The following is a 21,266-nucleotide window of genomic DNA, read 5'->3' on the forward strand; positions in this document are numbered from 1 at the left end:
TCGATCAAGTAGTCCAGAACATGCTGTGGGGTGCCAGTTTTGAGTTGGACAGAAAGGGACAAATCTTGGGTTGAGCTTCGAAAGATGCTTGCAGAATTGATGGTGTTGTAGGAACTCCAAATCTTTCAGACTTTTTCCGGTGCTTTCTGGCTTGATATTCAAGGATAGAAAGGAAAACGAAGCATATTCTTTCATGGTTTGAAAAGATTGTTTTTCTGCTATTGAACAGCGTACCAATATGGTGAACGATGAACAAAACTTCTTGCAATTCCTCTTGGACTCAAGGAACATGAAGATAGAGAAAACTCTATACCTCATCCAACTGAAGGCATTGCTGATGGATTAATCGTGGGAGGAACGACACCTCAACAACGATGTGGAATGGACAATGAGAGCTGCTGCAACATCAGGAAGTAATGAGGAAAGTTCAGCAAGAATTAGCAGAAGTTGTTGGCATGTTCAGCTCAGTTGAAGAGTTTCACTTGCGGGAATTAGGTATTTAGATGCTGTTGTGAAAGAGACATTACGTCTCACCCAGCTCTGCCTCTTTAGTACCTCGTCCTCCAAGCCAATCGAGCAAATCGGTGGCTATACTATACCAAAAGGCACGAGGGTATTTGAACGTTTGGGCGATCATAGAGATCCCGCGCTTTGGGAAAATCCTTTGGATTTAAACCTGAGAGGTTCTTGGTGTATCCTAGAAATTTGATTACTTGGAAAACAATTTTAAGTATTGCCATTTGGTTCTGGGAGGAGAATGTGCGCAGGGATTCCTCTAGCAGAGAGGGTTTTGATGTTCATATTGGCTTCATTGTTGCACTCGTTTGAGTGGAAATTACCAGATGGCGCAGAACTGAACTTAACTGAAAAATTTGGATTGTTATAAAGAATCGCAGCCTTTGATTGCTATTCCAACTCCAAGACTGTCTAATTCAGAGCTTTACTACGTGAAGACAGAGATGCTTAGCATTTTCCTTGTGGCATGAAGGGTAGTTTGTGATACTACTGTTAGGCCAAATAAGCCACTGCATGGTTGGGTTAGATCTTACTTTTGTATTCTATTTTCCAAATAAAGGAGAAGGAAAAAAAATTATTCCAGCGAGGTAGAAATCAATTAAGAAATTCCGGATGGCATGGCAGCATCCTAGGGTAAGATATTATCATGCTTCAAGTCCTCTATAATAAAGAAAAGTTTGTCATTGCCATTTCAGAGAAAAAGAAAAACAGAAGGCAAAAAAGTTTCAAACTTTTTCAGATTCAATGAAGTTATATAGTAGCATATTGATGCTTGCAATTAGGGCATAGTCTGGATTTCTGTAGTGGTCAAGATCTAATTGATAATTTACTGATCCTGAAGGGTCAAAAGATCTAACTTATAAATTATAAATTATAAATAAATATATTAAGTAATAAATAAAAATTAATCTAAAAATTAATTTTAAAGTTATACATACCAAATTATACTTTGTTACACCATAATTGAACTATGTCAATTACGTGTATAAAATAAAAACAGCCTAGTAAGTAAATAGTTCTGATATTTCATCAATTAAAAACATAAAAAAAGATTTTTAAGCAAAAACAAAATAAGTGTCATCTTACTTATGACCTCTAATGAGTAGTCTTCTTGATTAATCTAACCAAAAGAAGAAGAGATGTATGAGATAGAGGAGAGAAACAATGAGAGAAAACGTGAAAAAAAAAAAATTGGGTATTTTCGAATCCCAGATCAATAAAATATAGAAATATCATAATGGGATCAATAAAATATGAGTAATTTTAGTGGGATCAAAATTTTATATTATATAAATCATACCTATTTTTAATAATTTCATAATTTCAGTGGGGTCAAATGATCCACTAAGTATGTTTGGTCACCCATGCTTGCAATCCAATGATTGCCATGTCAATAGACATATAAACACTAACAGAATATCTGTTCAGAAGTTATGAATTATATATAGAGAGAAAAAAAATGTCATTAATTTATGAATTATCCATTATTTTTCATATGTACGCATAATGTGTAATTCACCAAAACTTCTTTAATTTATGTTAGATTAAAACTATTATATGTATCCTTTGTTCATAAAGATATATTTTAGTACCTTCGATCTAACATGAATACCTAAAAATATTTTTTTTCACAGCCAAGTATGCCATTATATATGCAATGTTAAGATAAGAAAGATTAATTAATTTTGATAATTAATAATCTTATTGCGAGGAATCAAGAAAACTGGGTTTGGGTTATTGAATGATTTAATTAAACTTCAAATAATTTATAGATAATAATATAAGACTTGACTCTATGTTTAACCATACTGAATGATTGATGATAAAAGAACAAAAGACTAACATATAGTTTTCTAAGTTCGAACCCCCTTAAACCTAATAGGAGAGTAACCCAAGTCACCCAAAAAAAAAAAAAAAAAAAAAAAAAACACTATATTCTGGTGAAGAAATAAATTCTTCTACTCCAATTACACACACATTATTGATAAACTTAGGTTTCCTGTAAAAGTACATCAGCAAAACATCAAATTACTTCTTCTAAAAACCCTAATCACACGTGGCGATCATCAGAGGGGGTGATCAAACCAAACTGTTATAAAAAATAAAAAAATAAAAAAATTATTGCTACCCCAAGTCTATTCTCCATCTAATTGGACCCAATTGCCTAAATAGTCGTTTGGGCTTTTTTACATTGAACTCCATAACGCATTTCCAAATTACTCCATAATTGGGCTTTCAAATAAAATTAGGGGAAAATGAGATGAAAGCGGAATGAAATGGTGTTTAGGGGAGGAAAAATTAATCCAATGCTAAATGTGAAAGTCGAATTAGTAAGCCAAATTTTTATTAAGGTCTGCAAGAAGGAAAAGGTTTTTCGGGAGATTGATGGAATTGTAAGAGATTTTACGACCTAGCCTCAATTGTTCCTCAGTTGGTTTTCAATTGACCAAAAGGAAAGCAATTTGTTAATGCATGAGGTTATTGGTATAGCAGTATTAGATATGTACCTACAAATTGTTGACTTTTTGCCCAATGAGTATCTTGAGAATTTGTCTTCAGGATAAGCCGTGTTAATATCCGTTTGGATTAGTTTGCTTGTTTTCTATCTTATGGCTTTCATATGTATGTTATATTTTTATGGATGGAAGTTTCATTTGTCTAAAAAAAAAAAAAAAAAAAAAAAAAAATAGTCTCTATCTTTTACTTTAGGTGAGAATATAATTGTAATTAAAAAATTTTATGTTCTTCCTCCATTCTAAAATTATTATCAACAAATGTTGCTTGTACTATGCAATTTTATAAACGTTAGGAATAATTACAGTGTAGGTAACCTACTTCCCATTTTTTACCATCGAATAAACTCAAAAAAAAGTGATAGCATGCAGATAGACTGATTTGATGGTAAAATGAAGTGATAATGTCATCTTACTATTATATATTACCCATAATTTTTATGAGAGAATCGCACCAATGTAACCACTTAGAGGATTTACCGAACTTCTCTCTCCTCTCAAGAAAACTTATAATTTCATCGTTACTATATGTGAATGGAATAGATCTCAATAAGTTTTATCAACTTTTTAATAAGTACCACTGGGTGTTTTGATGGTAAAAGAGCAAAAAAATGTTTCATGAGCTCCTGAGGTCGAGTCCCCCAATATAATAGGGGTATCATTAGGGCTTTTACTTGAGCGACAGTTCTAGGACTTCAAGAGATTAGTTGAGGTGCATATAAGTTGACTTGGACACCCTGATGAAAAAAATAAAAAATAAAACAATAACAACTTCTTAATAGTTAAACTACTCATACCCCACACTGAGGCAAATGCATAGTTGATTACATTTCACAAGCATTCATGCTTCCTTACGTAACATAAAAAGAATATTAAGTAAGTGCTCCTCCACTAAGTTGGCATTGGTTTTGACATCTAAAAGTTTCTTTGTATTTATCACAAGAGCTCAATACATCTTGTCTTATTCAAAATGATTCGAGAGTTCATTAGACCATAATCCAAGTATTCTTCTTGGTATCAAACAAGATCCATATATTTTATTAAATCTTGATCTTTATCACTAGTCTCACCAATCAGCATCCACAACAAGGGGTTTAGATTTTTCTATTATTTTTTCACACATTTGGAAAAGCAATGTCGAGACAAGGTTGCTTTATTACCTGACCTCCCATGACGTTTGAAGAATTATTACCAAGACCCAAAAGGTATTTTAAATCATTCGCCACCTCCTTTCACATTTTATAATGATTTCGCCAAATCTTATGAAATATTTTTGAGGATTTATTATATCTTAAGGGACTTTCTGATATTTTTTGGAACACAAAGGGAGAAATAAACCTAGATTGAGTTAGGATAGTGATTTTAATCTTGAAAACCACCATTGTAATAATTTCAAAGATACAATCTAAGCTTATAATAATTAATGTGACATCTCTCCAAGTAAAGTGGAAATTGCAATTTATGAATTAAGCACGTAGCTAGGGATTCCTTTAATGATGATGAAGCATGTATGGAAACAGGCAACCCTTCACATGGGATCAAAAGAAGTACTCATCTAGATATAAAAATAATAATTATAATAATGTGATATTATCATTTAAGGGTCGTTTATACGTCGAAAACTGAAATGAACCCTCAGTTTTAAAACCTACAAAAAAGAATCACATAAAAGTCTTTGATGGCTAATAATAATGTAATTTTGTGTAATGACTAAAGTACCCTTCATCTTCAACTTAAATAAACATGTAATAGTAAATATTCCTTTGATGGTGAACAAGTATCATAAAAATTGGAAACAAACAACTCTCCATAGGGGATCAAAAGAAGTAAAAAAGTACTCTTATATGAAGTAATAATAATAATCCTTCACATGGGGATCAAAAGAAGCAAAAATACTTGTCCATACATAGAAGATGGAAAAAAAAAAAAAAAGCAAGTAATGTATATCTTTTTGTTCATGAAATTATTTGAAAATTAAAATGACTCTTTTTATATGTATAATATATGGTTCGAAAGAGGAGACCCCATTATTATGCTCATAATAATTCTCTGACTTTGTATATATCATCACCAATGCCTATGTCCTTGTTTTCAGGCACAAATTGGAAGAAGAAGAGACTCCATAATGGGGCTAACATGCAAACTTTTTAAACTATGATACAATATAAAAAAAAGTGAGTCCCACTAAAACTTTTTTTTTTTTCTTTGGGAGAAAGAGAGAGAGAGAGAAGAATATGAGAATAGGAAGAGTAAAGATAAAGTCATGAATTAAATTTGTGGGAGAAAGAGAGAGAGAGAGAGAGAGAGAGAAGAATATGAGAATAGGAAGAGTAAAGATAAAGTGATGAATTGAATATCCCACCATGCTCTAAAATCAACCCAAATGCTTTATTCTTTTATAAATGTTGGTTGATGAAATACTTTATCCTAGCCAAATAACAAAGAGAAATGGTCCTAGATACTATGACCTAAAAAGAAAAGATTCAAAGGGTGATTTGGATCCCCCATGTTGATATTCTTCTTATTTGATTTTCATTATTAAAATCTAGTTAATTAAACACACCCACTTACTAAGTCAATTAAGTACATCTATCATAAACAAACTTGACTAATTAACTATAGCTGGCTGCCTCCCAACAAAAAGACTACAAAATATGATTATTAGGGTTTCCTTCTTTTAAGGTATTTGAAATACTGGATAAATTTAACAGTTATTATGATTAAGCAGTGTTGACTTCTTTACTACCTGATAATCTGAACACTGATTTAGAGAAAGATCGGTGAAATATCAAGTCAATATGAATTGAATAAGATTAGTTAACCATTATTGAAGATAAAAAAAAAGTTTTATTATGATTAAGTAGTGTTGATTCTTTCACAACGTAACATCAGGGTATTTTTGTCAGAAAAGATTTAGATGAAATAGATATATTGATACGAACTAGATAAGAAATAATAATTATTGAAAAAAAAAAGTTTTATTATGATTAAATACTGCTGATTCTTTCACGGCATAATTATCTCAAAGAAAAGATCGGTAAAATAGACATGTTGATACAATAACATAATAGAATCATAAATCTTATAATTTTATTTTAAAAAGAAAAACTACAAAAATATGGTTGAGAAACGCTAATCACAATTTTTTATACAATTTCTAGTGTGTTCTCTTCTTTCACATTCTTTAATTATAAATGCATAAAAAAAAAAAAAGGAAAATTCAAAAGATTTCATGGTGAGTATAGAGACAAATAGACGATCTAAAGCTAGAAAAAGTATTGATTAACATCACAAAAATTGTTACACAAAAGTCTTCTATGTATTGCGAAATCCAAGAAAATGTTTTTCCAAAACAAATCCAAGAAAAACATGGAAAATATTTTTTAATCTCATCAACTCACAAATGGCTATGAAGGCACTGCAGGCAGACATCTCTTGGTACAATCTCAAATTTGCTGCACTACATCCGACCTTGACCTAACTAGAGACCATATTAATATTATATATATAAGAACGTCCACATAAAAGAATGATGGTCGATAAAAAGTATAATTATTTAATTAAAAATATAAAGAATCTTTTAACCACTGACAAATTAGTATAAATCAGTTTGCTTGTCATTGTCTGTCAAGCCTGCAAAAATTTTCATTTCCTGAAGAGAAATTTGAGCTTAAATATATATAACTAGATAATATTGTTCTTGATATTCATGATATATATGGATCAAGGTCCTACCTCCTCAACTGTAGAAGATTCATAAATCTGATATTATAAAAAGGAAAAGGAAAAGGAAAAGAAAAAGCAAAGAGGGCATTAAATTAAATAATATATCTTGGCTTCAAAAGGGAACAGATTCTTAAGTATTGGTTTTGATCAAATGGTGCATTGCCATGCACTCACACACACAACACATAACACTTTATTAAGTCACTTTCTCTTTTTCTTTTATAAAGCAAAAGATGAAACCAAAATACACTGATCATGTATGCAAAGAGAAAATAGAAATGACCTTGGATGCTGTTTATTGTGGCACCTTTCTCTTTTTCATCTCTATGAAAATGGTGATCCCTCTCTTTATTCCTCTCCATCTCCAAGTTTCATAGACTCTCTAAACTTAAGCCTTTTATCAATGGCTGCTTCTGGGGTGAAATTGTTTATCTTCTTCTCTTTTTTCCTTATGTTGTTTTTTCATTGTTCTTATTCAGTTCCTTTACATAACCCTTCTCTGAAAAGACAAGCTGCAATTCTTGTGGCCCTCAAAGAGGGATTTGAATCTTTTGATTCTTCTTTGAATGAATGGAATCTATCAAACTATAGGTCTCTTTGTTCTTGGCCTGGAATTGGGTGTGGTATCATGAACACATCTGTTGTGTCTCTTGACATTTCTAGTTTGAATATTTCTGGCTCTCTGTCACCTGTGATCACTGAACTTGTAAGCCTGGTGAATCTTTCGGTGTCGGATAACAGTTTCACCGGTGAGTTTCCTCAGGAAATTCACAAGCTTTCAGGGCTGAGGGTCTTGAACATGAGCAACAACATATTTGGTGGAGAGCTGAAGTGGGAATTCTCTCAGTTGAAGGAGCTGCTTGTTCTTGATGCTTATAACAATGAGCTCAATGGCTCACTTCCTGTTGGTGTCACTCAAATTTCAAAGCTGCAACACTTGCATTTAGGTGGGAATTTCTTCAGTGGGGAGATTCCTCCAGGCTATGGAGGTCTTGAGGAGGTTGTTTATCTCCATCTTGGAGGGAATGACTTGAGTGGAACCATTCCCGCAGTGCTTGGAAACCTGAAAAATCTTCAGCAGCTATACTTGGGGTATTACAATGATTTTGATGGAGGAATCCCACCTGAGTTTGGAAAATTAATCAATTTGGTTCATTTAGACCTTGCCAATTGTAGCTTAAAGGGTCCAATTCCTGCTGAGTTGGGCAATCTAAACAAGTTAGACACTCTTTTCTTGCAAGTCAATGAGCTGAGTGGTTCAATTCCTCCTGAACTTGGGAATTTGAGTAGCTTGAAGACTCTTGATCTTTCAAAAAATGGCTTAACCGGAGAGATCCCTCTCGAGTTGTCGTCGCTTCGCCAGCTCACACTCTTGCACCTGTTTTCCAACAGGTTTCATGGGGAGATCCCTCATTCCATTTCAGAGCTGAGCAATCTGGAAGTTCTACAGCTATGGCAGAATAATTTCACTGGGGCAATTCCTTCAAAGCTTGGAGAAAATGGCAGGTTGAAAGTGCTCGATTTGTCGACCAATAAGCTCACAGGATTAGTCCCTAAATCTCTCTGCCTTGGAAGGAAGCTCACCACTTTGATTCTGTTCAACAATTTCTTGTTTGGTCCTCTTCCTCAGGATCTTGGTCAGTGTGACACTCTGGTAAAAGTTCGGATGTGGCAAAATTATTTGACAGGATCAATTCCAAATGGCTTGCTGTACTTGCCTGAGCTGCAACTCATAGAGCTGCAGAACAACTATCTCACTGGCAGAATTCCCGCAGTAACCGGCAAGGTTCCTGCGAAACTTTCCGGATTGAATCTCTCGAATAATCGGTTAACGGGGTCACTTCCTGCTTCCATTGGCAATTTCTCTAGCTTGGAGAATCTTCAACTGAGTGGCAACAAGTTAACAGGAGAAATTCCATCAGAAATAGGCCGGTTGAAGAATGTGCTGCACTTGGATATGAGTGGAAACAACTTCTCCGGCAGGATTCCGCCTGAGATTGGCAATTGTGTCCAGTTAACTTACTTAGACTTGAGCCAGAACCAACTCTCAGGTCCAATTCCTGTTCAGGTTACTCAAATTCACATATTGAATTATTTCAATGTGTCTTGGAACAACTTGAATGAAAGTCTCCCAAAGGAAATTGGCAACATGAAGAGTCTAACTTCAGCAGATTTTTCCCATAACAATTTCTCAGGCATGATACCTGAATTTGGACAGTATTCATTCTTCAACTCCACATCTTTTGTTGGTAATCCTCAGCTCTGTGGATCCAACTTGAATCCGTGCAACTATTCGGCAAATTCGCCAATGCAATTCCACAGCGAAAATGGTACTAAGTCTCATGTTCCAGGAAAGTACAAGCTTCTATTTGCTCTGGGGTTGCTGGTATGTTCACTAGTATTTGCAGTTCTAGCCATCATCAAGACGCGAAAGGTACGAAAAGGTTCGAATTCTTGGAAGCTCACTGCATTCCAGAAGCTTGAATTCGGAAGTGAAGACATCCTGGAATGTGTAAAGGATAACAATGTGATAGGGAGAGGAGGAGCTGGGATTGTGTACAGAGGAGAAATGCCAAACGGAGAACAAGTTGCAGTGAAGAAACTATTAGGCATAACAAAAGGGTCATCTCATGATAATGGCCTTTCTGCAGAAATTCAAACATTAGGTAGAATTAGGCACAGGAACATTGTGAGGTTGATGGCATTTTGTTCCAATAAAGTGTCTAATTTGCTTGTTTATGAGTACATGCCAAATGGAAGTTTAGGTGAAGTGTTGCATGGCAAAAGAGGGGGATATCTGATTTGGGATACCAGATTAAAGATTGCCATAGAAGCTGCAAAAGGCCTGTGTTATTTGCACCATGATTGTTCGCCACTGATCATTCATCGCGACGTGAAGTCGAATAATATTTTACTCAACTCAGATTTTGAGGCTCATGTTGCAGATTTTGGCCTTGCAAAGTTCTTGCAAGACTCAGGAAATTCAGAGTGCATGTCTGCAATTGCTGGCTCTTATGGCTATATAGCTCCAGGTACACTACTTCATTTAACTTAGTTTTCTCTATTCTTTTAACCAATTCCTTTTGAACCAACGGACCCAAAACTTGGTTACTAACTTTAGACCTTTTTTGACTTGATGCAATGATGACTCATTGAGTCCGAATTAACATTACTCTTGTAATATGATTATACAGTTCGAAAATTTCATGATTATATTTGTTTTTATTTGGTGAAGTAAAGTTTGAAGAATATACTTTGTTTTACTTTTCTTAGACCGAAATAGTAATAAGAAGAGTGATGTGGAGTTCAAGAAAGGATAAAGGCTCCACTAACACAAAGGAAAATTCTTGATTTTACTTTTTCTCTTTCTCTTGGTCCTACCACTCAAACCCGTCTTCTTTCAAACAATCACAAGCTACCTTTTTTATTTTTTATTTTTTTTGACTCAAAATCAAGGTAGACTACATTTAACAATAACTAAATGTACCCATGAATAGAAAGCATAGTGGTCTTCCCAAGAACAATATGCTGATTGGGATCTAAGCTTTATACTTTTACTAAACCCTAGAATAAAAGATACATGTGATGTATATTATATAGTTTATAATACACATTAACAAAGCATATCTATAGCTGCCTTTTCTTTTTTCTGACAATCACTCACAGCTAAGTTGCATTGCATTGTCATTCTTAGGGAGTTGATCCATTTTCAAATATTTTATTTATTGGATTGTTGCAGAGTATGCTTATACATTGAGAGTCGATGAGAAGAGCGATGTGTATAGTTTCGGAGTGGTGTTGCTAGAGCTAATAACAGGGAGGAGGCCTGTGGGCGATTTCGGTGAAGACGGACTAGACATTGTTCAATGGACAAAAATGCAAACAAACTCAATGAAAGAAAGAGTTGTGAAGATCCTTGATCAAAGACTAAGTAACATCCCAGTAAATGAAGCAATGCAAGTGTTCTTTGTTGCCATGTTGTGTGTTCAAGAGCAAAGTGTGGAGAGACCAACCATGAGAGAAGTTGTTCAAATGCTTGCTGAAGCTAAACAACCAAACACATTTCACATCCAATGATCAATATAATAAGAAATACTCAATTTTTGGTGCTTTTCTTTTTTATATAGTTTCTCCTCTTGTTATATGTGAAATTAGGAGGGTATTTTTCTGCTCTTGGTTTTGAGGAGTGTTAATTTTTGGTCATTATTGAGGCATGCAAAAGTGAAAGAAAACAAATTGTACTATAAAGTATAAATGAAATGGTACTATTTGGCTTCATTATTTTGTCATCATTTTGATGATATGATCTAATGATTTGAAGTTGCTTTTTTATGTTATTTCTTGGTAGAATAACTTAATGACAAGTGTCATACTATATTACAAGGCAACACAGTACTTCCAAACTTTGTTTTCTTTTCTTTGTTTCATCTTGATAACAAGAGTTATAACATGATCCCCAATGCTATATTGTTCATTACATTCCTTAAGAGATTAACTTTATCCTAATGCTATATTAACGTTGCTCCCAAGTAGTCTTTAAATCGAGGTCCAAAGGTTGCAGCAAGAGTTGGTAACTTTATTCAAATATCTTTAACATATTCTCGAAAGAATTATGCAATATGTTACCAAGAAGTAATGTTATTTATAAAATAACATATGCTAATATAATCCACAATCTATAGTTGATCTTTAATGTAGTATTCTATTATAAGCTAAAATGTCGATTTTAGTTCAAATGAATAAATGGGAAATTCTATGTTATTTATTCTATAAACTTTACTAAAACGATGTTGTGTGAGATATATATATATATATTGTTATTAGTGATATTGAATGCAACTAAAACGACAATGTGGGTTAGAAAAACCTAATTGAAATGGTAATGATAAATTTCTTATTGTAAAACATGGTTTTTATGTTACTCTTTCATGTAGACCAATTAAAATCAAAATAAGTATCCTAATGTGTTGTAACAATCAAAATAAAAAGTAAAATAAATTATTATTAGGGAGAACGACATGTTCCCACCCAAGGTTTGGTGAAACGACACTTTTCCACCCGTCAAGTTTCAAAATGACACTTTCCCACCCTTCATTAGGTTCTATTAGTGTTTTCCGTTAATATTTCACTAAAAAGACGAAAATACCTTTAAATGGTTTATTTCTTAATTAGTTGATTATTTATTAGTTCAAGTGTAAAAATATCATTTTTCCTTTGTTTATTTAATTAATTAAGAATATTGATTTTCTATATTAATTAGTAAAAATAGAAAACATTATATTCTAAAAAACATTATAAATTTAGTTGAGTATTGAATAATAGTGATGAGATATTGATGACATTATAAATAAATATTAAAGTCATTTAACTTTAAACAATATCATAGCATTACTCATAACTTTTAGGTGGGGTTAACTATTTTTTCTTTTTTGACTTTTTAATATTTAACTTTTCAGCTAATTAAAAAATAATAAAAAAATTATGAAATCAAATATTTAAGAGTATTTTTGCATAAAATATTAATGGAAAATATAATAAAACATAGCGAAGGATGGGAAAGTGTCGTTTCTTTAAACCTTGGGTGGGAAAATGCCGTTCTCCCTTATTATTATCATATATTTTTTGCCTTTCTTAGTGTGCTTATTGCATTAAAGGAATTTATAAATACTTTAAAAGGCCGAACGACATGTTTCTACCCGAAGTTTGCCCAACGACAACTTACTACCCAAAAAGTTTGAAAATGACAATTACTCACCCATCGTTAATATATGTGTGACAATTACCCACTCGTTGTTAAAGATCTATTACTAAAATTTGTTATCTAATATGGTGCAGTAACTGTAAGGACGAAAATACCCTTTTTTCTTTGAATCTGAATCTCAGATCTTATTTGGCCGATCAGAATCGCTCCTAGCCAAGCGCGATTCCAACCAAATCACCCTTGGCCAGGTGCGTACTGCATGCTCTTCGCGTGCACAGTGAGGGGAGATGGTTGGGCTCAGTGTGTGGGCTAGTTGGGGCATTTTATCAAACAGTTGGGGGATAGGCTGTAGTGGTGGCTATGGTGGGCGAACAGTGAGGGTATAGGTCATCCGCAACAAGTGGTGGTTGCGGGTTGTCTTAAAAATAAATCAACAACAATGTTAGGATCCCACGTTGAAAGGGAAAATGGTGGGCATGTGGGTTATAAAGGCTTGGGCACCCTCCTTTGGCAAGCCGGTTTTCCAAGAAGAGTTCTACCCTAGCCCATGAAAGACCCATGGCCCAGCCCAAATTGTTGAGTTATTGGAGTGGGTTCCTATCAATTGGTATCAGAGCATGATCATGCGCACACATGGCAGGCTGACCTTAGGCTCAGGTTGCTACCCCAAGGAAAGAGGATCCTCGAAGTCACCCAAGGGGTGAAGAGGCCGACGTGGAGCTCACGCAGCAAGGCCCAGTGGGCCTCCCGAAGGGTCGAGAAGGAGAGTTACTGACAGGCTTCTAGGGCCTGACAGGCTTCTAGGCGAAGTAAGACCCAAAGGGAGGGCAGTAAAGGCCGATAAGGGCGGGGTAGCCAATGAGGGTGGGCGCTCTATGGAAAGAAAACCAACGAGGGCATTGGGTTTCGAAGCGTAAAAGAATGTTAGGATCCCACATTGAAAGGGAAAAGGATGGGCATGTAGGTTATAAAGGCTTGGGCACCCTCCCTTGGCAAGCTGATTTTCCAAAGAGAGTTCTACCCAAGCCCATGAAAGACCCATGGCCCAGCCCAACTTGTTAAGTTATTGGAGTGGGTTTCTATCAAACAATCAACCTCCACTCCCAACTACAAATCAAAATCCAATCTCCGATCTCAACTCAAAACAACCAACCAAATCAAACCTCAAGGGAGCCGACTGGATCGGCTACGGGAGTAGTGGAGGGCGCGTGAAACAGTCACGATGAGGCAAGGGGTAGATGGTGGATATCATGGAGCGAGTCGGCTGGGATGTTAAGGGACTTGGATGGCAGGAGGCAGAAATCTGGCAACTAGGGGCGGTTGTTGGCGGGCAGGTGGCTGAAAAGGGCAGGGAGAGTGGAAGGGTTGCCCACTAGGAGATGTTGACTGTCCGAAAGGCAGCGAAATTCCGACGGAGAAGGGAGAGATGAAGAAGAAGAAGAAGAAGAAGAAGATGGGAGGAGGAGGGAGATGAGAAGAAGATGGTTTTTTTAAACACAAATAAGGCATAAAATGACATAATTACCCTTTGACTGTATTTTAATTTACTTTCTTATCCTTTTTCAGTTCAAATTAAAGGACATAACTAACGGTTGATGGGTAATTGTTGTTTTCAAACTTTTTGGGTAGTAATTGTTGCTAGGGAAAACTTCGGGTGGGAAAATGTCATTCGGCCTACTTTTAAATGGTTTTATTTAAACAGAAAGAGGAGTAAAGATTGGCTCTCCTTTATAAATAGGAGAAAATTTTCCAGTGAAACAAATATGTATTTAATCATAAGTCACTTTAACATACAAAAGCTCTTGGTACATTCATTCTATCAATATTTTTTTGCAAATCTCTGGAATTATTATTTCAAATACTATTTTCATAAAACAATATTTATGACAAAACATAAAGGAATATAAAAATACCCAATCGAATTTCTTACCTACGCTTGGAAATTCAGTTTTCATAACTGAACTGCACAGCTCAAATTGAAAGCCCTAATTTCTCGGTGGATTCGTACCACAGGTAACAGTTCAAAACACTAAGCTTTATTCATGTTTATGAGCTTTTAGATTGATGCATATTATGGGTTCGATTAAAATTCTGCATTGGATTTGTATTATTCATTTCAAGTAATGTTATTTATAAAATAACATATGCTAATATAATCCACAATCTATAGTTGATCTTTAATGTAGTATTCTATTATAAGCTAAAATGTCGATTTTAGTTCAAATGAATAAATGGGAAATTCTATGTTATTCATTCGATAAACTTTACTAAAACGATGTTGTGTGAGATATATATATATATATTGTTATTAGTGATATTGAATGCAACTAAAATAACAGAGTGGGTTAGAAAAACCTAATTGAAATGCTAATGATAAATTTCTTATTGTAAAACATGGTTTTTATGTTACTCTTTCATGTAGACCAATTAAAATCAAAATAAGTACCCTTACGTGTTGTAACAATCAAAATAAAAAGTAAAATAAATTATTATTATCATATTTTTTTGGCTTTTTTAATGTGCTCATTGCATTAAAGGCATTTATAAATACTTTAAAAGGCCGAATGACATGTTCCTACCCGAAGTTTGCCCCAAGGACAATTTACTACCAAAAATTTTGAAAATGACAATTACCCACCCAGTGTTGATATATGTACGACAATTACGCACCCGCTGCTAAGATCTATTAGTAAAATCCCTATCTAGTAAATACGAGTACGACAAAAAAGAAGGGTATAGGAATTTTACGAGTATAATACGACAAATGATGAAAAATATATTTGTAAAAATTCGGCCATAAAATTCGAATACGAGAAAAATACAGTATGGGTATATACGCGTTTATTACAGCATATTGTCAATAACACGTTTTGAAAAATACAGCAATATCAATCTTGATTTTAGTACTTTTCATGGACCATATGGTTAAAATAAATATAGCATTTTAAATATACGAGTACAACAAAAAAAGGATACGGGAATTTTACAGGTATGATACGACAAATTGTGAAAAATACGTTTGTAAAAATTTGAAAAAAATTCGAATACGCGAATAAAACATCTGAGGCATATAGTTCATGTATAATACCACTAGAATGATAAAATACGGAAATTCATGAATAATACACGAATTATAAGGTTGGGCATATAATTCGTGTTTAATTCACAAATTTACTAACTAGGGTAAAATCTGTTATTTGATATGGTGCAGTAACTGTAAAGACGAAAGTACCCTTTCTTCTTTGAATCCAAATCTCAGATCTTATTTGCAATGTTCTGAAAACTGGACCGGACCGCCTGGTCAAACCGGTTCGACCGACAACTGGTGGCAAATTCGGTCCGGTATATATAAAAAACTGTCATTTTGATTTAAACCGGATTGGACCTCAGTTGGACTGCTGGAATAGTACCGAATAGCGGTCCAATCGCAGCTAAACCCCACCGGATTCCGGCATCTTTCGACGGAGAAAACACCCCCATTTGACGGACGGCATCTCCACGACCAAACCATCCATTTTCAGCTGCCATTGTCTAGCCTACGTCGATCGCGGTCCACCTAAAGTTCACGTGTGACGCGATGTCAGATTTCTTTCGTTGATTCTGGTGAGTTCCGACGACGATGAAACTCCCTAGCACCACCATCAGAGTCGCCGGCACCTACACATCAAAAGCCCCAAGATTCCAGCTTCTATTGGCCGTCGATCGTCGCTACTGCCACCACTCACCAGAATCTTCGAACGACAGGGGTGTTTTAGATAGATTTCAAACCTTAAGGGAGTATTATAGGAATGTTTTTGATGAATTTCAAACCTTCAAAGACTAAAATGTAATTTTATAAATTACAGTCCAACCGACCAATCCAACCTGTCAAACCGGTCAAACCGAAAACCGAACCCTTGAACGGGTCATTGTCCGATCTGGTTTTCAGAATATTGCTTATTTGGCTGGTTGGAATCGCTCCTAGCCAGGCGCGATTCCAACCAAATCACCCTTGGCCAGGTGTGTACTGCACGCTCTTCGCGTGCGCAGTGGGGGAGATGGCTGGGCTTAGTGTGTGGGCTAGTTAGGGCATTTTATCAAACAGTTTGGGGGGTAGGTTGTAGTGATGGCTATGGTGGGTGAACAGCGAGGATAGAGGTCGTCCACGGCAAGTGGTGGCTGCGGGTTGTCTTAAAAACAAATCAAACACTCCAAATCAACAACAATCAACCTCTAATCCCAACTACAAATCAAAATCCAATCTCCATTCTCAACTCAAAACAACCAACCAAATCAAACCTCAAGGGAGCTAGCTGGAGCGGCTAAGGGAGTAGTGGAGGGCACGTGAAACAGTCACGATGAGGCAAGGGGCAGATGATGGATGTCATGGAGTGAGTCGATCGGGATGTTAAGGGACTTGGATGGCAGGAGGCGCAAATTTGGCTGCTAGGGGCGGTTGTTGGCAAGCAGGTGGCTGGAAAGGGCAGGGAGAGTGGTAGGGTTGCCTACTAGGAGATGTTGACTGTCGAAAAGGCAGCGAAATTCCTACAGAGAAGGGGGAGATGAAGAAGAGAAGATGGGAGGAGGAGGGAGATGAGAAGAAGATGGTTTTTTTAACACAAATTGGGCATAAAATGATATAATTACCCTTTGACTGTATTTTAATTTACTTTCTCATCCTTTTTAATTTCAAATTAAAGGACATAATTTAAAGGACATAATTAACAGTTGATGGGTAATTGTTATTTTTAAACTTTTTAGGTAGTAATTTTGTTAGGGAAAACTTCGGGTGGGAAAATGTGATTCAGCCTACTTTTAAATGGTTTTATTTAAAGAGAAAGAGGAGTAAAGATTGGCTCTCCTTTATAAATAGGAGAAAATTTTCCAGTGAAACAAATATGTATTTAATCATAAGTCACTTTAACATACAAAAGCTCTTGGTACATTCATTCTATCAATATTTTTTTGCAAATCTCTGGAATTATTATTTCAAATACTATTTTCATAAAACAATATTTATGACAAAACATAAAGGAATATAAAAATACCCAATCGAATTTCTTACCTACGCTTGGAAATTCAGTTTTCATAACTGAACTGCACAGCTCAAATTGAAAGCCCTAATTTCTCGGTGGATTCGTACCACAGGTAACAGTTCAAAACACTAAGCTTTATTCATGTTTATGAGCTTTTAGATTGATGCATATTATGGGTTCGATTAAAATTCTGCATTGGATTTGTATTATTCATTTCTTTTTAAATATTTGCTTTTGATATGTGGGTTCTTTCGAAAACCAAGATTTGATGTTGAAACACTTGGAAATTTACTGCCTTTTGAAGAGATCGTTTTAACTTCACAAAAGTAGGTTTTCATTTTCTTTGTCCATTTCATTGTAAAAATTTCGTTTCTTGATACGTGGGTGTTGCCAAAAGCAAATTTTGATATTTTGGGTGTTGCCAAAAACAAGTTTTGATGTTGCAACACTTGGAAATTTACTGCCTTCTGAAGAGAGTAATAACTTCATTTTAGCTTCACACAAATAGGTTTTCATTTTTTAGTTTCATTTAATTATAAAATTTTGTTTTTGATATGTGGGGTGCTGCCAAAAACAAGTTTTTGTGTTGGAACACTTGGAAATTTACAGTCTTTTGAAGAGAATAATAATTGCATATTAAATTTTAGAAAGTGGATATTCGTTGGGTTAATTTGTAAACACCCTTTAAGGAATGACGTTGGTTCCGTAATGTAAATGTGGGAGGCTACAAGGGATTGATTTTGTAGAAGGAGGTGTGGAATTTGTGAGAAATCAGAAGCAAAACAATAAGTTTGTGTTTTGTTTTTGTCTATATTTGTAGTTTTAGAGTCTGTGAAGAGTGGTTTAACTATTGAAAGGTAATGCTCTTGGTAATTCAACTGATATTTTCTCTCTTTCCTACATTTTCTTTTCTCTTTTCTCTTCTCTCAAATGGGTCTCTTTGGGTTTTTCTTTAGGGCTCCTTTTGTAGGAGAAAAGATATAGTAGACAGTTCTCAAAGTTTAGGTTTGAGATTTCTAATGATGCTTGAATCCATGAGTTAATATTATTGTTAACCTATGTATGATTTGTCAATTTGATATGCATGTATGGTGCATTTCTATCTGAACTTAGCCACCGCAGTCTGATTATATGATGCATTCAAAATTGTATTAATAAGCAGTGAAACATGTGATCCATAACCCTCTCTAATTTTTTTAGCTGCCGCTTTTTTACTTTCGAAATTTTGGCTGTAGGATAGAACCAATATGTAAGTTTTGCTTTTGAGCATGATCACATCAACCTAAAACTGGAGCTAGAAAAAACTAGTCAGTTATTCTTTTTCTTCCTTTTTGGAACGGATGGCAAACTTACCTGATTGATGAACCATTGAATAATTAGGAGACGTCTAGTGCTTATTGCTGATAAATATTTTCTGAAAAACTAAATAAATTTCTGTACTAGATGGTATGTAACTTTTAGAAGTGGTTTCCAGTAGTTGAAGTTTTTCTAAGTGTCTTACTCATTGAGTTCACATAACATGCATATTTCTTATGTCAGTTTATGAAAAGATGTCTTCAAAAATTGCACAAATACGCCTTGTCCATTCACATCCTGAGGTTTATGAACCATGTGATGATTCTTTCGCTCTAGTTGATGCACTTCTAGCGGATCGAGTTAACTTGTTAGAGCATCGTCCAACTTTGTGCATGGAAGTGGGTTGTGGTAGTGGATATGTTATAACTTCTTTAGCTCTTATGCTCGGGGAGGATGATTCTGGGATTCACTATCTTGCCACTGATATAAACCCTCACGCAGTCCAAGTAACCCATGCTACATTGGAAGCACATGGTGTTCATGCAGAGTTGATAAACACCAGCATCGCATCAGGACTGGAAAAGCGTCTGGCAAGGTCAGTTGATGTGATAGTTGTGAATCCACCATATGTACCAACACCTGAAGATGAAGTGGGTCGTGAAGGAATAGCCTCTGCTTGGGCTGGAGGAGAGAATGGCCGGAGCGTTATTGATAAGATATTGCCCATTGCTGAAAAACTCTTATCAGATAGAGGCTGGTTATACCTGGTGACTCTTACCACTAACAATCCTTCACAAATATGCCTCCAAATGAGGGAGAAGGGTTATGCCTCAAGAATTGTCATCCAGAGGTCAACAGAAGAAGAGAATCTACACATCATCAAGTTCTGGCGGGATTTTGAAATTCAATTGACTACAAAGGAAGTGCCAACAAACAAAACAGTTCCTTCAAGAGTCATGGACACCCTGCTTTCGCAAGTTCATCGATTGTCATTTAAGAAAAGTAGCAACAGCAGCAGCAGTTGATGTAGGAGCAGTGGTGAAATGAAAATGTAAGTGAATTTACTCTGGAATGTAGAGATATGTTGTGCTCTAATTTGATGATCTAATACTCACATTTTTTTTTCCTCGGACTGATATTATGGGAATATGGAAGCATGTTGACGATTCATTCGGTGCCACAGGGGGTTACTAGTTGGAAGTTCAGTGATTCAGTAGTAACAATGATTTTGTTACGACGAGCAATGGCACAATCAAATCACAGGATGAGCCGGGTCTTTCATCTGGGCATGTGCGTTGTTCTGGTACTTGGAATAGCAACTAGCCAGTGATGATATATTGAGTTAACTTGTGGTCTCTTGGAGTAATCAACCTCATTTATAATTGGCGTATACGGCGACTACTTTTCTTTTGTTCCCTTGATTCCAATCTACTAGTTATTTATGTATAGACTGTTGATGGCAGTCCTTAACTAAATGACATATATTTTTGTCCAGTTCACTCTGTGCTTTGTATGCATTTGTAGATCATCTTGGGTCTTTGATCTCATTTTGATGCTTTTAATAACACCTATGCGTTTCAGACAATCAAAGGGCTAGTTTCCGAATCCGAAAATGTTAGATATCTCCTTGTTACATTAATCTTGGCTGTTGCTTGCACTCTCATTTACAGAATGTTTTTACTACATTTCCAACTTTTTTATACAATTTTAAGGTGATAGGTGGAGATCATTGTTTTAAACTGTTTTAAAACCTGGACCCGTCCGACCGAGACTCAGGCTTCACTCCGGTCCGGATTATTATTAAACCCGTTAATACTAAAAGAGCCGCTTTGGATCGGTATTGGACCGATGTTACAGTACAAATTGTCTGGCCTGAGGGGCCCAAAATTTATTCTGGTCCGTTAATTGAGCCTTAAAAAAAACCTAATCTTAATTCCCTTGCATCGGTTTCATTCGCCATAGGCCATTTCAGTCGCTGCAACTTCCATTTTCATCTCCAAAGCGCAGCTTCCATTTTCATCTTCTCTAAAGTGTAAAGTTTACAGTTACCTCCTCATCTTCTTCAACTTACTTCCTCTATCGAAATCCAATCTTCTTCATCGAAATCGAAGGCCTGGAATTCGTTAACAAAATCGTGACTACAGCACTACGTCGGCTTCGTTTCACTCTTAGATAGTAGAGTAAACACTCAGTCCATCATTAGGATGTTGAGCTTGCTCATCTCGGTCATCATCTTGTTGAGTAATTATGGATTTACGAATCAGCTCCTTTACCATTGCTCCAACACCCATTGTTTTTGTATCAAAATCGTTCTTCTTCTATGCATCTCTTTCAACTTCCTCAACCTTCTGCTTTTGCACTTGCTCTCTTCTCTCTTTGTTTTCCTCCATCACAGTCACATATCTGTTGAGTTGTGTTGGAGATTTTCTAGAGTATTCATAGATGCCCTCACCCACACATGGCTGGAGTTAAGCAGTGCTTGTCCTACCTCTCACATGC

The 21,266-nt window shown here is 35.5% G+C and overlaps 2 protein-coding genes across 3 annotated transcripts; both read left to right on the plus strand.

Moving 5' to 3' along the window:
- The first annotated feature begins 7,028 nt into the window (after positions 1-7,028).
- LOC116114045 (leucine-rich repeat receptor-like serine/threonine-protein kinase BAM3) lies at positions 7,029-11,033 on the plus strand. Its single transcript, XM_031400201.1, has 2 exons — positions 7,029-9,787; positions 10,495-11,033. Exons 1-2 carry the CDS (start codon positions 7,159-7,161, stop codon positions 10,830-10,832), a joined length of 2,967 nt encoding a protein of 988 aa, XP_031256061.1. The 5' UTR covers positions 7,029-7,158; the 3' UTR covers positions 10,833-11,033.
- Positions 11,034-17,349: 6,316 nt separating this feature from the next.
- Positions 17,350-20,369, plus strand: LOC116114013 (methyltransferase N6AMT1). 2 transcript variants are annotated; one of them, XM_031400159.1, is made up of 2 exons: positions 17,350-17,583; positions 19,011-20,369. In XM_031400159.1, exon 2 carries the CDS (start codon positions 19,022-19,024, stop codon positions 19,790-19,792), a length of 771 nt encoding a protein of 256 aa, XP_031256019.1. In that variant the 5' UTR covers positions 17,350-17,583; positions 19,011-19,021; the 3' UTR covers positions 19,793-20,369. The 2 variants fall into 2 exon arrangements, with proteins under 2 accessions (XP_031256019.1, XP_031256020.1); XM_031400160.1 differs by lacking the exon at positions 17,350-17,583 and adding an exon at positions 17,614-18,328.
- The last annotated feature ends 897 nt before the right edge of the window (positions 20,370-21,266 follow it).

This window comes from Pistacia vera, unplaced genomic scaffold (assembly GCF_008641045.1).
Source record: "Pistacia vera cultivar Batoury unplaced genomic scaffold, PisVer_v2 Contig7, whole genome shotgun sequence".
In the NCBI taxonomy this organism is placed as follows: domain Eukaryota; kingdom Viridiplantae; phylum Streptophyta; class Magnoliopsida; order Sapindales; family Anacardiaceae; genus Pistacia; species Pistacia vera.

Excerpts from the sequence above, each read along its gene's own strand:
- LOC116114045 (XM_031400201.1), top strand. The coding sequence starts at position 7,159 with ATGGCTGCTTCTGGGGTGAAATTGTTTATCTTCTTCTCTTTTTTCCTT. Across the intron at positions 9,788-10,494 it reads TTATGGCTATATAGCTCCAG|AGTATGCTTATACATTGAGA; the intron begins GTACACTACTTC and ends GGATTGTTGCAG.
- LOC116114013 (XM_031400159.1), top strand. The coding sequence starts at position 19,022 with ATGTCTTCAAAAATTGCACAAATACGCCTTGTCCATTCACATCCTGAG.